The 16,532-nt window shown below is 40.2% G+C and overlaps 1 protein-coding gene across 2 annotated transcripts in view; it reads left to right on the top strand.

Moving 5' to 3' along the window:
• ckap5 (cytoskeleton associated protein 5) overlaps window positions 1-16,532 on the top strand; it is a 119,562-nt gene that overhangs the window by 55,081 nt on the left and 47,949 nt on the right. For both annotated transcript variants that reach the window (XM_087996318.1, XM_043705459.2), the window contains exons 18-27: window positions 1,099-1,193; window positions 1,447-1,504; window positions 1,593-1,718; window positions 2,010-2,143; window positions 6,925-7,099; window positions 8,517-8,630; window positions 11,041-11,169; window positions 11,245-11,439; window positions 12,993-13,113; window positions 13,572-13,675. In XM_087996318.1, the coding sequence (XP_087852444.1) occupies window positions 1,099-1,193; window positions 1,447-1,504; window positions 1,593-1,718; window positions 2,010-2,143; window positions 6,925-7,099; window positions 8,517-8,630; window positions 11,041-11,169; window positions 11,245-11,439; window positions 12,993-13,113; window positions 13,572-13,675 (1,251 nt within the window). The remainder of the gene's footprint in view (window positions 1-1,098; window positions 1,194-1,446; window positions 1,505-1,592; window positions 1,719-2,009; window positions 2,144-6,924; window positions 7,100-8,516; window positions 8,631-11,040; window positions 11,170-11,244; window positions 11,440-12,992; window positions 13,114-13,571; window positions 13,676-16,532) is intronic.

The raw sequence follows: 16,532 nt of genomic DNA, 5'->3' as shown, positions 1-16,532 counted from the left end.
TTCACATTGCTCATGTCTAGTCTGTATTTCTTTCTTTCTTGATTCTGCAATCTTTTATTAGCATTGCTTCACCTCCTTTTCAAGTTGTTATGCCTTCTCTAGTTACTAGGGAAGAGTGGGGATCTTCTCTGGTATTCAGAGTTTATTTTCCTGCAATTTGTCTGGCATTCTTAATAGATAGCACCTTATTTTCTACAGTGTTGCTGAACAAAGAGATCTTGGAGTGCAGGTTCATAGCTCCTTGAAAATGAAGTCGCAGGAAAATAGGATAGTGAAGAAGGCATTTGGTATGCTTTCTTTTGTTGGTCAGAGTATTGAGTACAGGAGTTGGGATGTCATGTTGAGGCTGTACAGAAAATTGTTTAGGCCACTGTTGGAATATTGTGTGCAATTCTGATCTCCTTCTTATCGGAAAGATGTTGTGAAACTTGAAAGGGTTCAGAAAAGATTTACAAGGATGTTGCTAGGGTTGGAGGATTTGAGCTACGGGGAGGGGCTGAACAGGCTGGGGCTGTTTTCCCTAGAGCGTCGAAGGCTGAGGGGTGGCATTTTATAGAGGTTTACAAAATTGAGGGGCATGGATAGGATAAATAAGCAAAGTTGTTTCCCTGGAGTGGAGTCCAGAACTAGAGGGCATAGGTTTAGGGTGAGAGGGGAAAGATATAAAAGGGACCTAAGGGGCAACCTTTTCACTCAGCGGGTGTACGTGTATGGAATGAGCTGCCAGAGGCTGGTACAATTGCAACATTTAAGAGGCATTTGGATGGGTATATGAATAGGAAGAGTTTGGAGGGATATGGGCCAGGTGCTGGCAGGTGGAACTAGATTGGTTTGGGATATCTGGTTGGCATGGATAGGTTGGACCGAAGGGTCTGTTTCCATGCTGTACATCTGACTCTTTTAAATATGGCAGAAGATCACCATTTTTTAAAAAAAATCTTGAATATTTTATTTATGCGGAAAATACATTTAGGTTGATACTAAAATGCAATTTACAGTTTCCTTAAGTCTAATTTGGATCTGTTTTTACATGACTAAGTGTCCAGAGTATGGAGGAAGAAAAAAGCCCCTGACACTTGTATTTAAAATTATTTGCAGGTTGTTGCCATGGCTTTTGCACAAAAAAACCCAAAAAACCAAGCAGAAATTTTAAATTGGCTAGCGACTGCTATCAAGGAGTTTGGATTTGCTGGGTAAGTATCTTAAGCTTTTAATTTGCTTGTGAGTAGATCTGCAATTTGGCCATTTTTAAGTGCTTGATTTGATTCTTGAATAGTCAGGAGTACACTGATCAATTATTTGGAAGCTATTACACTTTGGTAAAATACATAGGAATACTTTAACTGTAACTGTACCAAGTATTCACATAAGACCCTAATTTGTTTGCAAAATGTTTTGGAATACTTAATCTTTTTTGCTAGCTTCAATTATTTATCTTTTTTGCAGGCTAAATGTGAAAGCTTTCATCAGTAGTGTGAAAACTGCTTTGGCTGCGACAAACCCTGTAAGTGAGGCTGTTTCTGTAATAATTTTTATGCATGTTGTAGCACTTGCTCCTGAATCCTGACTGCTTTCACTATTTATTTCTTTAGGCTGTACGGACGTCAGCAATCACTTTGTTGGGTGTGATGTACTTGTACATGGACGCACCTTTGAGAATGTTTTTTGAAGATGAGAAACCAGCTTTGCTATCTCAAATTGATGCTGAGTTTGAAAAGGTAATTGTTATCAAAACTATAAAGTCTTCTCATACTTAATACTCTTTGTTTGCTGTCCTCTCTTATTCAATTCACTCTTTAGCTTGTACAATTTGTGTACTCCTGATTGCATTACGCCAGTTTTAGCATCTTATGATTTGATGTTTGTTTTTGGTTGGCACTATCTCAGCTGCTGCATATCAGTGTCTTTTAGCAGTGCATTGAAAATTCCAACTGAATATGAGCTTTTAAAATGATGTTTGGACTGTTCAGATGTCCCAAGTAGATCTAGTAAATCCGTTCCCCTGACAGATGCAAGGACAAAAACCTCCTGCTCCCATCAGAAAAATGGTTAAACGTGATGCTGTTGATGAAGAACCTCCTGAAGAACAGGATGAGGAAGAAAATGGAAATGTTCAAGATCTCTTGCCAAGGACTGACATAAGGTTAGTTCATTTTAATCCTGAATATTTTCTGCTATATCCCATTGTGTTTAAAATGCTAAAGGTGAAATCAAGAAACTTAATTGTTTCTTAAGGCTTGGTGATTAACCTTCTAACTAGTGGAAAGCACTTGACCAAGCTTAAGAGGATGCTGTGACTACAGGTCTTGTAATGTCACACTGAATTAATTCTGACATCGCCACGAAAACCCCTGCTGATTTCTGCCTTCAACCCTGCCTCGGCTGATGGCTCCTTATTCTTCCCTTTTAACTGTCACTTGGAAGGAGAGCTGAGGGTAGCAAGGGCAAAGAGTGCACTCTGACCTAGGAAATTTCAATGCTCATCACTGCCATTAACTCAATAGCACTACCATTTGAGTTGGCTGCTTAATCTGCCAATAGTGAAATTTGGAAGATGTTGAGGGAGAGTCAAAGAGGGTGGTGCTGGAAAAGCAGAGCAGGTCAGGCAGCATCTGAGGAGCAGGAGAGTCGATCTTCTGGTATACTCCCTTTGTCAGGAATGTTGAAGGGAAAGGGGGATGACAGATAAATAGGGTGTGGGACTGGGTGGGGTAGGTGGGAAGGCAGTAGGTGGATGCAGGTGGAGTGTAACTCAGTGGAGTGGGAAGGAAGATGGACAGGTCAAGAGGAGAATGCCGAATTGGAGGGTTGGATCTGGGATGAGGTGAGGCGAGAGGAGACTTCGAAACTATTGAAGTTTATGTTGATGCCATGTGGTTGTAGGGTCCAACTCCAACAACATAGATTTAATGTGGAAAAACTGTAAGGCAGTTTTAAAAATCAACAAAAGAGAACCAAACAAAGTTTGAGGGTAAACTTGCATGTGATTTTAAGATGGACAGCAAGACTTTCTTCCTAGGAGAAAGTGAGGGCAAAGATGTCATAGTCTCATTTTCACAGAGGCCTAGGAAAATAATGGGGAACCAGAAAATGATAGAGTTGAATAATTACTTTGCATTACTTTTCACAGGAGAAGACACTAGCATTTCAAAATTGCTAACTGTTCAAGAGGCAAAAGGAGAGAAATAAATGTAACTATCACTGGAGGAAAAAAAGTGCTAGGGAAGCTTATGGGTCGAAAAACCAGTACATCCCCAGGTCCTGATAGGATGCATTGTAGGATGTTAAAGCAAGTGATTATATAGATAGTGGCTACACTTGTAGTAATCTTCCAGGAATTCTTGGATTCTGGAAATCCAAGAATTTTGCAAAACTGCAAATGTGACCAAGTTATTTAAAAGTGATACAGGTGCTTGGGGATTGGGTGACAGGTTTAGACAGTAGATTTGGATCGGCTCAGCCTTGGAGGGCCGAAGGGCATGTTCCTGGGCTGTAAATTTTTTGTTCTTTTGGAAGACAACAAAAACAAGTAACTTAGGCTAATCAGCTTAATGACTGACTGTTATTGGGAAAAATGTTAGTCTGTTGTAAAGGATGTAACAGCAGAGCATTTAAAAATGCATTATATGATTAAGCCAAGCCAGCATGGCTTTATGAAAGGGCAAATATGGAGGGACTGTCTTAGGTGTGGTTAAGTGGATTGGATCTGTACTGTTTTGAATTTGGAGAAATAAGAGATGCTTCAGTGACTTGATGGTATCAACATGGAAATGTTGATTCCTGTTGTGGAAGAGCCGAGGTCCAAAGGGCATAACCTCCGAATAAGGAGTTGCACATTTAAAACACAGATGAGGGGGGAGTTTCTTCTAAGCGTAGTCCATCTATTGAATTCTTTACTACAGACTACTGTGAAGAGTGTGTTACCAAGTATATTCAAGGCTGACATGGACAGATTTTTAATCAATAAGGGAATCGAAGATTCTGGGGGAAAAGGCAAGCGAGTGGAGTTGAAGATGATCTGATTTCATGTTGGAGTGGACGGTGTGTTGGATGGTCTGTTTCTGCTCTTGGATCTTATGCTCTTGTTTACACAAAGATCAACGCCATCCAGGAAAAGCTGCCTGTTTGGCACTGTGTGCACCACTTAAGCAACTCCCTGCTTCAGTGGCAGTGTTGTGTACCAAATGTGAAATGTGCTAAAGCAACTCATCAAGGTTCCTATTGAAATGTCTTCCAAATCTGAGACCTGTAGAAGGACAAGGACAGCAGACACATGATAGTGTCATCACCTACAAGTTTTCCAACATGCCATGATGAAATAGCTGGTGACATTCCTGGAGATCCTTTCGTAGTATTGCTATGGGTGTACTTACACCACATGGACTGCAGAACTTGAAGAGCTTTGCTCACTATCAACAACCATGTACAGAGACAGTTGGGAATGAGCAACAAGTCATGGCTTTTTTTTGGAGCTGCTTGCCTCCAAGAATTTATAAAATGTAGCTAAAACTAAATACAACTTAAGGAATTGGAACCAGACTTTATAAAAAAATGTTAAAGTAAGGGAACACTTAGGAAGCAGCGATCATAATATGGTAGAGTTCAGTCTGCAGTTTGAAAGAGAGAAGGCAAAATCGGATGTAATGGTGTTACAGTTAAATAAAGGTAATTATGAGGGCATGAGAGAGGAGCTGACGAAAATAGACTGGAAGCAGAGCCGAGCGGGGAAGACAGTAGAGCAAAAATGTGGGTATAATTGAGGACACTGTACAGAGGTTCATCCACAAGAAAAGAATGATTATCTGGGGAGGGATTAGACAGCCAAGGCTGACAAAGGAAGTCAGGAAATGTATTAAAGAAAAAGAGAGATCCTATAAAGTGGCCAAGAGGACTTGGAAATCAGAAGATTGGGAAGGCTACAAAAACAAATAGAGGATAACAAAGAAATAAGGAAGGAGAGGATCAAATATGAAGGTAGGCTAGCCAGCAATATTAGAAATGATAGTAAAAGTTTCTTTCAATACATAAGAAACAAACGACAGGCAAAAGTAGACATTGGGCCACTTCAAACTGATGCTGGAAGCCTAGTGATGGGAGAAAAGGAAATAGCTGGAGAACTTGAGTACTTTGCATCAGTCTTCACAGTGGAAGACATGAGTAATATCCCAACAATTAAAGGTAGTCAGGGGCTGAGTTGAATGTGGTTGCCATTACAAAAGAGAAAGTGCTAGAAAAGCTAAAAGGTCTTAAATTTGATAAATCTCCTGGCCCCGATGGGCTACATCCTAGAGTGCCGAGGGAGGTGGCTGAGGAAATAGCGGAGGCGTTGGTTGAGATCTTTCAAAAGTCACTGGAGTCAGGGAAAGTCCCAGATGATTGGAAGATCTCTGTTGTAACCCCCTTGTTCAAGAAAGGATCAAGACAAAAGATGGAAAATTATAGGCCAATTAGCCTAACCTCGGTTGTTGGTAAAATTCTAGAATCCATCATTAAGGATGAGGTTTCTAAATTCTTGGAAGAGCAGGGTCAGATTAGAACAAGTCAACATGGATTTAGTAAGGGGAGGTCGTGCCTGACAAACCTGTTGGAATTCTTTTGAAGAGGTGACAAGTAGGTTAGACCAGGGAAACCCAGTGGATGTGGTCTATTTAGACTCCCAAAAGGCCTTTGATAAGGTGCTGAGCAAAGTGAGGGCCCATGGTGTTCAAGGTGAGCTACTGGTATGGATTGAGGATTGGCTGTCTGACAGAAGGCAGAGAGTTGGGATAAAAGGTTCTTTTTTGGAATGGCAGCCGGTGACAAGCGGTGTCCCGCAGGGTTCAGTGTTGGGGCTGCAGCTGTTCACGTTATATATTAATGATCTGGATGAAGGGACTGGGGGCATTCTAGCCAACTTTGTCGATGATACGAAGTTAGGTGGACAGGCAGGTAGTACTGAGGAAGTGGGGAGGCTGCAGAAGGATCTAGACAGTTTGGGAGAGTGGTCCAGGAAATGGCTGATGGAATTCAATGTGAGCAAATGCAAGGTCTTGCACTTTGGAAAAAAGAATACAAGCATGGACTACTTTCTAAACGGTGAGAAAATTCATAAAGCCAAAGTACAAAGGGATCTAGGAGTGCTAGTCGAGGATTCTCTAAAGGTAAACATGCAGGTTGAGTCCGTGATTAAGAAAGCGAATGCAATGTTGTCATTTATCTCGAGAGAGTTGGAATATAAAAGCACCGTTGTGCTACTGAGACTTTATAAAGCTCTGGTTAGGCCCCATTTGGAGTACTGTGTCCAGGTTTGGTCCCCACACCTCAGGAAGGACATACTGGTACTGGAGCGTGTCCAGCGGAGATTCACACGGATGATCCCTGGAATGGTAGGTCGAACATACGAGGAACGGCTGAGGATCCTGGGATTGTATTCATTGGAGTTTAGAAGATTAAGGGGAGATCTAATAGAAACTTACAAGATAATACATGGCTTGGAAAGGGTGGACACTAGGAAATTGTTTCCGTTAGGCGAAGAGAGTAGGACCCGTGGACACAGCCTTAGAATTAGAGGGGGTAAATTCAGAACAGAAATGCGGAGACATTTCTTCAGCCAGAGAGTGGTGGGCCTGTGGAATTCATTGTCGCAGAGTGCAGTGGAGGCCGGGACGCTAAATGTCTTCAAGGCAGAGATTGATAAATTCTTGATGTCACAAGGAATTAAGGGCTATAGGGAGAATGCGGGTAAGTGGAGTTGAAATGCCCATCAGCCATGATTGAATGGTGGAGTGGAATCTGGGCCGTATGGTCTTAAGTCAAGTGTCTGTTTTATATTTTATGAACCTGCTTGTGTTAAATGCTTGGGGTGAACCATCAATTTTCTTTATAGGTACAGGTAATGAAAGAAGAGTTTGAGACATTAAAATTGAACTATTTTTCAATTTATAGTGACAAGATTACTTCAGAGCTTTTAGAAAAGCTGGGTGATAAAAACTGGAAGATCAGGAAGGAAGGTTTGGATGAATTAAATACAATATTGAATGAGGCAAAACTTATTCAGCCAAATATTGGTGAACTTCCTGGAGTACTGAAAGGCCGGCTAAATGACTCAAATAAAATTCTGGTAAGTCCATTGTCTAAGATGGATGTATTTGATTGCTTACTGTTCGTTGTGGTTTGAGTTTTTAAACTTTTGGTATCTCTGGAGCTGAGAGTTGGTCACCTATTTGGGGTCTTGCTTAAATATTGAGAAATCTATTCCTCTACAGTCTTTCTATGTGCCATGTCTTGACTTCATAATGCAGCTGCGAAACTCTAATTAGAGGGTATGGGGAAGCTTAATTAACAGTTATGTTACAAATTACAGCAACAAATTAATTCCTCACTCTTGCTACACATTAATTCCGTTACAAGTTGCAAACGCTGAATTGGAAACTTGTAAAAATGATCAGTTATTGGCAGCTTGGATATTGAATGTGATACCATTTTGAGAATGGACGTCATACCTGCTTGAAATAATGATTGGATAACTGATTTTTGCATTAAATTTCCCCGTTGAGATATGACTTTCCAATCAATTGGGTATTTTTTTCCATCAAATAATCAGAACCCTTTCCTTCCTTCATTTCAATTATCGGCAGTTTTTTTTTAAAATTAAAACTTTGAAATTTCTTCCAAGAATGCTATGCAGCCCTTGTGATATCCAGGGGAAAAGTAAGTGTTAACAATTCATGTACCATTGCTTTCCTGGTTGTGAGAACTACCTGTAACCTCTGTATTTCTCCAGTGATGTTACTGTGATGTACAACTTAACATGTAATATTGAATTTTTGACAGTGTGGCTAGATTTAAGCCAGCATATTCCACTCTGGATGAAACTGACCTGCATTGCAAGTTTGAGGTTTAGATATTTTGTGATCATTAGCTTGTCTATTTTAAATCTCCAGGTTTTTGTTTTTATTGTTATTACAGCTGATTCAGAATGAATGACCATCTTATCTACAGCTTGAACATTGAAAAGTACAGCACAGAACAGGCCCTTCGGCCCACAATGTTGTGCCAAGGATTATTCCTAATGTAAAATATGATAACCTAACCTACCTGCCCCTCAATTCACTGCTGACCATGTGCATGTCCAGTAGTCGCTTAAATGTCCCTAATGACTCTGCTCCTCCACCACTGCTGGCAATGCATTCCATGCATTCACAACTCTCTGCGTAAAGAACCTACCTCTGACGTCTCCTCTATATTTCCTCCTAACACCTTTTAAAACTATGACCCCTTGTGGCAGTCAGTCCTGCCCTGGGGAAAAGTCTCTGGCCATCGACTCTATCCATGCCCTTCATTACCTTGTGCACCTCGATCAGGTCACCTCTTTTCCTCCTCCTCTCCAGAGAGAAAAGTCCGAGCTTAGTCAACCTCTCCTTCGTAAAGCAAGCCCTCCAGTCCAGGCAGCATCCTGGTAAACCTTCTTTGCACTCTCTCCAAAGTCTCTGCATCTTTCCTATGGAAGATCTGAATCTTTTTTTTTTCTTCTCCAGGTTCAGCAAACACTTGTGACCCTACAGCAAATGGCAACAGCTATGGGACCTAATATTAGGCAACATGTGAAAACGCTAGGTATGCCAATTATCACCGTGCTTGGTGATAGTAAGGTAAGATGTTCAGTTAAATGCAGTTGTGACTGTTCTACTTAAAATGGCGGAAGCATTCTAAAGAAATTACAATTGAATTTTGAATTAAACTTGGAGGGAGAGGGGTAGGCGAATAGGCTGCAGTGCTGCTATCTTACAGCGCCTGAGACTGGAATTCAATGGCAGCCTTTGGTGACTGGCTGTGTGGACTTTACATATTCTCTTCGAGGCTGCATGGTGCTTGGGTTTCCTTCCACAATTCATAGGCGTGCAGGTTGGGTTGATTGGCGCATGCTAAATTGTCCACATTATCCAGGGATGTGCTGGCTAGTTGAATCAGCTATGGTAAATGCAGGGTTACTGGGATAGGAAGGGGACCTGAGTTTGGATGGGATGTTCTTTGGATGGTCAGTGTAGACTCAATGGGCCAAATGCCTCTTTCCAGATAGTAGGGATTCTGTGTGATTAGGGTATACAGCACAGAAACAGGCTTTTTGGCTTAACCAGTCCATTTGACCTTGTGCTCCTTTTGCTGCATTCAACTTTTAACTATAACAGCATAAATCATCTGGTAATGAAAGTAGAAACAATTGAACGGGGTCCCTCAACAGTAGGCAAGATATTGTTTAGGTTAGCTGGTGGTGGGATTGATGTGCAGTGTGTGTGTGTGTTTAACAATGCCAGAGACCATAAAAAGGATGAGGGATGAGATCATGTCTCAGAGGCATGGTGTATAATTTGCATATTTACAGTGAAATGCCATTTGATGCAGCTAGTCAATGCAAGTTGATTTGCACCTACCTGAGCATGTTAGTTTCTTGTATTCTTTCTCTATTTGTTGAGTATCTAACCTCTTCCGAAAAGCAACTCAGTTGTTTACCTGCAGCTATCCGTTGCAGTGAGTTGTAGATTTTCACATTCTTTGTTCTCTGATTTCTTGGTGACTCTTGGAATTGATGGTCTGTACTTCTCCTGACTCTCAAGAGTTAGAGTAGACATAATGTATTTTCTATCTCATCCTGTGAACTGATGACAATAACAGAAATACAAATTATATATCTTATTGTACTCTCTCCAGTACTTATAAATTCAGTTACCAAGTTATTTATACATGTTTAGTATAATTTATCTTATTTTAGTTGAAAGAAATTAAACTGCTAGATTAAAGAAATTGATACCATCAACCTTCATGGGACTAGAAATTTCAACTTTCAAACTATTTCAGCAGAAATTAAATTTTAAAAACAGAACTTGCCAGGTAGTCATGGAATCACTCTCTAGCCATGGCAAACTGGCATAGGATAAGTAAATGAAGGCATTAAATACATGGCCCAGAGATGTCAATATTTGGGCAAGGCACCAGTACTGAGGTAGTGGTGTGGCATCACTTGAACTATGCTGGAACCAGTGTCCTGGTGAATATAATACTGAAAACTGAGACAGCTTTAAACTAAATGGATTGGGGAACTGGTGGTGATGTGACGTCTGGAATGGGGAGATGTAAGTTTATAAAATGAAAAGGTATGGCAGCATTGCAGGGAACTATTTGGGTAATGATACCCAGAGCCCTACAAAAAGGGACAGTCTTAAAACACAAAACCATACAATCTTATGGTTTTTGAGAATTTCCACTTCATTGTAACTGAAATATTTAAATTTTCTCACTATTAGGGTTGAATTTAAATTCGTTGAATCAATACTGATCTGTAAGAAGTAAGGTGACTCTCTTTTGCCTCCAGACCTAATCCTGATTTTTGATTTGAGCAGTGTATTTATATCCAGTCTGGAAGCAGGCCATTCGGCCCATTTGAGTCCACTCTGACCCTTCGGAGAGTATCCCACCCTCCTATCCTATCCCCCTACATCTCTTCATCACTTTCATGTATTTCAATTTTTACTAAGTATGCTCAGAATTTAATTTCCTTTTGATGTTACAGGCCACCTTATTGCTTGAGCGTGTTGCCTACTCTGGGCGGCTCAGTGGTTAGCATGGCTGCCAAACAGCACCAGGATATCTGGATTGATTCTCGCCTTAGGTGTTTGTGTGGAGTTTGCATATTCTCCCCATGTCTGCGTGGGTTTCCTCTGGTTGCTCCTTTTTCTTCCCACAATACAAAGATGTGCACGTCAGGTGAATTGGCAATGCTAAATTGTCCCATGGCGTTAGGTGCATTAGTCAGGGGTAAGTGTAGGGTCGGGGCATGGATCTGGGTGAGTTACTCTTCGGAGGGTCAGTGTGGACCTGTTGGGCCTATTATGGGCCTGTTTTCATCCTGTAAGTAATCTAATCTAGTCTAAAGAGGGTTAGTATAAAATGCAAAAATAATACTGGGGTAATTGGATCAGCAGCTGTTTCCTAGAAAGACTAATGTGATAGCTAATTCTAATTTGCAAATTTGTCATAACTTGAAAGGTTATATTTTCCACCTAGGGTAATGTTCGAGCAGCAGCTCTTACAACTTTGAATTCTTGGGTTGAGAAAACCGGTATGAAAGAATGGCTCGATGGTGAAGACCTTTCAGAGGAATTGAAGAAGGAAAATCCTTACCTCAGGCAGGAGGCAAGTCTAAGCTGATTCATTATCTTCAGTTAAATGTTTATCAGACGAAATGCTTATGTGTTGTTTACTGCTTAGTTATTAGGTTGGCTGGCAGATAAACTACCAACGTTACGATCTGCGCCCTCTGACCTCATTCTTTGTTTGCCTCATCTCTATTCTTGCTTGGAAGATCGAAATGGAGATGTCCGAAAAAAGGCACAAGATGCGTTGCCCATGTTCATGATGCATCTTGGCTATGAAAAAATGGTCAAGGCTGCTGGCAAGTTAAAGGTACTTTTTCAATTTAAAATTTGAATTGTGGTTATTTTTATGTTGGATTTTGTTTCATAAAGTGGAAGCAAGTTGATATCTATACACAATCAAATTTCCCCCACAGAATTGGGTGGTCATGTGTTTTCTGTTATCAATAAGGTAAGGTTTTAGGTATTTGACTCTTCTACCTCTATCCTTGAAGTATTCAAGGCCACCGGGGTGGCACTGTGGCTCAGTGGCTAGGACTGCTGCCTCACAGCACCAGGGACCCAGGTTCAAATCCAACCTTGGGCCGCTCTCTGTGTGGAGTTTGCACCTTCTCCCCGTGTCTGTGTTTCCTCCCACAGTCCAAAGATGTGCAGGTTAGGTGAATTGGCCATGCTAAACTGCCCATTGTGTCCAGGGATGTGTAGGTTAGGTGCATTAGTCATGGGGTAAATATAGGGGGGGGGGGGGCGGAGAATGGGTCTGGGTGGTTTGCTGTTTGGAAGGTCAGTATGGACATGTAGGGCTGAAGAGCCTGTTTCCACACTGTAGGGAATCTGTTTCTGTTCCTGAGTGACCCTGATTCTTGCTCCCACGCACATCTGAGCTCACCCAGGACTTTGAGTATACCCTTATTGTCACCACGACTTGCATTATTTCTGATTTTTATCACTTCATTATTTGATGAGAGAAACAAAGCTTACACACTTCAATAATTGCAGTCCGAGACACAATCTGAATCAGTAGTGTCCTTTATTTTACTCTTGCAAGAGGGTGTGATGTCCAGTGTCTACAAGGCAAGGGACGTACACACCCCAAATTCAATTAATACACAATATTTATATAATTTGGTTTCTTTTTTTTTTCATTGCTCCTCCCCTGTTTACATCTTCCACTTCCCCAAGATCGGCACCCATTACTCCTGTTTATCTCTTGCCTTATCCGGCCTTGTCTGTGACAAAATGCTTATTTCTGGCCTCAAGGCCGTTTGACCTCATCCCACTGTAGGTCATTGTTAGGCATATTCTTTCTTCACCATTATCTACTCCCTCCATCTGTACTTTCCCCTACCATAATGATCCTTATGACTCTTTTAATTGGGGTTTGTTCCTGTGTTTCTGTAAAAGTGGGAAACAGATGTTTATACCTACTATTTTTGTACAGGCGTATCTAGCTTAACTTCGTCCCCTCACAGCATCTTATCTATTCGCCTGTAATATCTACCATTGTTTTGCAGTCACGTTTCATTCTTGCATACAATTTTAGCTAATACAAAAACAATTATGTATTTCCTCCACATGGTTTCCATTCTTGTTGACTCAGCTCTGGGCTAAAACAATTACACACTGGCGTGAGTTCATTTACTTTGTATAAGTAATTAGAATTGCAGAAGTAACACTATTTTTCCTACATCCCACATTTGACAAATGATACCTTAATTTACTTGGTGTCCAAAAAGTAACCTAAGTTTGGTTCTTGGTTAGCGACTCAACGAACTTAAATCAACTAGAATGTTTCAGGTATAATATTGAGTTTGTGGAATTAGTATAACTGAACATGATTCTTTTTATTGCTTTCTACCTAAGCCCACCTCAAAAGACCAAGTGGTAGTAGCTCTTGAGAAGGCCCAAGCTGTTGTGCCAGCCAAACCGGCAGCACCATCTAAAACCTCTTCAAAATCCAGTGCAGTCCGGCCATCAAGTTCAGGTATGACACTTCACTCTGTATTTAGTCCCAAATTTAGTGAAGATTTTAGCACAGCAAAAATTAATTTGATCTTTAAATTTTAATGAATTCTGTTTTTCAACTTTTTATCCAATGCCATCTAAAGTTTTCTTGATGTTTCATACTTATTACCTTCTCTGGTAGATGTGTGCTTTCATCATTTAAAAGATTTTGTTTCTGCTTCTCCAGATCTTTCCTTACTATTTCTCATTTATGCTTAATACACCTGTGTATTTTCATCAATGCGTGCTTTGCTGTTTTTGAAATATTTTAAGTTTAGTCTTTTGAATCGCTGCCTTATTCTTCCCATATCTGAACAGATTAGCATTGGTTTTACAAAACTACTTTTCAGTTTATCTACTGTTTTCCATTTGCTGTTATATTCAAGTGTGAAATTATTGATACCCACTTATACATGTCTATCAACTTTGCTTAACCAGTCTCCATGCGTGCACATAGTGCCACCATGAATGATGATACAGATGCTGTTCCACTTAAAAATGATCCTAAAAAAAGTAAAAGTGGACCTACTGCCAAAGTTAAGGTAAGTATCGTGTTTATAAACTCATTTTGTTTTTAATTCAATGGTATCCAGTTGACTTTCCTTTGACCCCTCTTCCTCTAGTCACTGCTCTTCTCTTGAGCTACCTTCTCCCTGCCCCATCTCATTCTCCCTGTTCCAGAGGGTTGGTGAGTTGCTTCTTCCACTATGGGAAGCATCTTATTGTAGTTTGACTGGATTTTTTGACCAAGGCACTTGATTTTAATTCCATGCAAGGCTGTTAAAGTTTAATTAAAAGCATTAACAATGTGATTTGAAAATGGAAATGAGTAAGGAAGTGACTACAGCATGGACACTACAAATTCATTTTGGGTGATGGGAGAAAGGTTCCTTATAGTTACATATCCAGCGCTAGGATCTTCCATTCTTCTGTTCCTGGATGATTCTAGGTAATTCACTGCCTGTTAAAACAAATCTCTGAAGTAATCAAACTAAAATGGCATCTGCAACTTTATTCAATTTTGAATAAATCTAAAATAACCATGTTTTCCTACTCTTTCTTTGTTTCTGTTGAGCTGTATACGTGACTATCGAAAGGATAGACAGGAAGGAAAAGGTGTTGCAGTAGCATTGTTTGTATGATGAGACAGTAGTGAGAAATTATCTTGAATTGGAATAAAAAGGGAAGATGATACTCGTAGACTTTCTAACAATAGCTATAAGAGACATAATAAATTGGAAGATTAAGAGGCTGTGAAACAAAGGCAGTGTTTTAATCATCATGTGACTTTAATCTTAATTAGATTAGCAGAGAAAGCCATGAGGAATAATTCAGGGTATTTGAGAGAGTTTCTCAGAACAATGTTGTGGATCTAACTAGGTTTCAGGCTGTTTTGAATATGATGGTATGTAAAGGTATTTACAAATGAATAAGAGCAGAGCTGGCTGGTAGGACTGAGAAAGCTTAATGGCAAGGATGGTTAAGGAGTGATGGCAGATGTTTAAGAAAATAGTTCATGGATTTGACATTTCAGTTAGGAAGCAGGATTCGAGGAATGGATGAGTCAACCATGGTTAACCAGGGAAATTTAAGGATAACATCAAATTCTGTGTCTTTTTTTCCATTGTGTGGCAAAGATGATAGTAGTAAGAAAGAGAATTCGGCAAGTTTTAAAAACAAAGCAGAGGAGTAAATAAAATAGCGGTAGGGGTAGAACTTTGAAGCTTAAGTAGGCAAAAGTGAGGACTGCAGATACTGGAAACCAGAGTCTAGATTAGTGGTGCTGGAAAAGCACAGCTGGTCAGGCAGCATCCAAGGAGCAGGAAAATCGACATTTTGGGCAAAAGCCCTTCAAGAAGGTTGATTTTCTTACTCCTCGGATGCTGCCTGACCTGCTGTGCTTTTCCAGCACCACTCTAATCTAGACTTTGAAGCTTAAATGTCAAGTAACATCAATGGTCAGCAAGAGTTGCTTTAAATTTAAAACAACAAAAGAAAAAAGCCCAAGTGAATATAGGCCCCTTAGAGAATGGGGCTGAGGAGCTAGAAATGGCAGAGGAGTTGAATAAAAGCTTTCCATCAGTTTTCTCTGTAAATGATGCTAATAGCATTCTAAGATTGCTAAATATTCAAGGGTAAAAGAAAGGAGAAGAAATAAATATTATAACTGTCATGAGAGGAAAACTAATGAGCTAAAGACCGATTTAATTCTCCCTTGACCTGAGAGGATGCATCCCAGGATATTTGAGAGATAGCCATATAGAGAATGCATTGGTAATCTTGTAGGAATCCTTTGATTCTGAAGAAGTCCCAGAAGATTGGAAAACTGCTAATGTTGTATCTTTTTACTTAAAAAGGGAAGGAGACAAAATACAGATAATTAATGCCTGTTTTGGGGAAAACTAAAGGATGTTACAGAACAGTTGAAAAAACATAATGTGATTAAACCAAGTCAGCATGGGGGAAGTCACAAAGGAAATCCTGCCTGACAAACTTAGGAGATAGCAAACAGGGCAGATAAAAGGTAAGCAGTAAAGGTAATATACTTGGATTTTCAGAGGTTGATGCGTTAGGCTACTTAATAAGATGACACCACTATATTAGCATGGGTAGAGGATTATCTGATTAATAAAGACTGAATTGGTATTGGGGATTTTGTCATGGTGGAAGCCAGTAACTAGTGTGCCACAGTTATAATATGTTAATGTCTTGGATGGAACCAACTTTGGATACAATCAGCTTTGCACAAAAATAGACAAGTGGTGAGGATGATTTGCGATCTTTAGAGGGATGTAGACAGGTTAGCTCAGTTAGGCTGGATAGCTGGCTTGTGATCTAATGACACCAATAGCTCAATTCCTGCACCAGCTGAGGTTACCAGGAAGATCCTTCTTTCTCGATCATAGTAACCCTCAGGTTAAATTCTCAGCCCGTTGCATCTCTAAAGAGAAACAAGCCCTGAGGTCCTCCTGGACAATGGCAATTTTATCCATAGACAGGTTAAACAAATGGTAAATGCTTGGTAGGTGGAATATAATGTGGGAAAAGGTGCGTTTTGCACTTTTGCAGGAAGCATAGAGTAGTTGAATGTTATTTAAATTGGAGGAAAACACCTGGAAGCCAGGGGGCGTAGGTATTTGAAAGTGCTTGTCCATGAATGCACAAAGCTAGCATCTCTTTTCAGGTATTAGAGAAAATGTTTTGAGTACCAAATTAGAGAGGTTTTGCTAAATCTGTGCAAGGCACAATCCGATAACTGAACAGTTTTGGGGTCCTTATCGAAATATAGATACACCAGCATTAAAACAGTGCGGAGAAGTTTCACTTGGTGAATACCAGGTATGAAGGGATTGTCTTAGAAGGAGACGTTAAGTGGATTGGGACCTGGACTCATAGGAA

This window comes from Chiloscyllium plagiosum, unplaced genomic scaffold (genome assembly GCF_037043375.1).
Source record: "Chiloscyllium plagiosum isolate Xiang-an unplaced genomic scaffold, Cpla_swu_hap1 HiC_scaffold_18, whole genome shotgun sequence".
NCBI classification, from domain to species: domain Eukaryota; kingdom Metazoa; phylum Chordata; class Chondrichthyes; order Orectolobiformes; family Hemiscylliidae; genus Chiloscyllium; species Chiloscyllium plagiosum.
The sequence above is the reverse complement of the archived record's forward strand: the minus strand, read 5'-3'. Positions and strand labels throughout refer to the sequence as shown.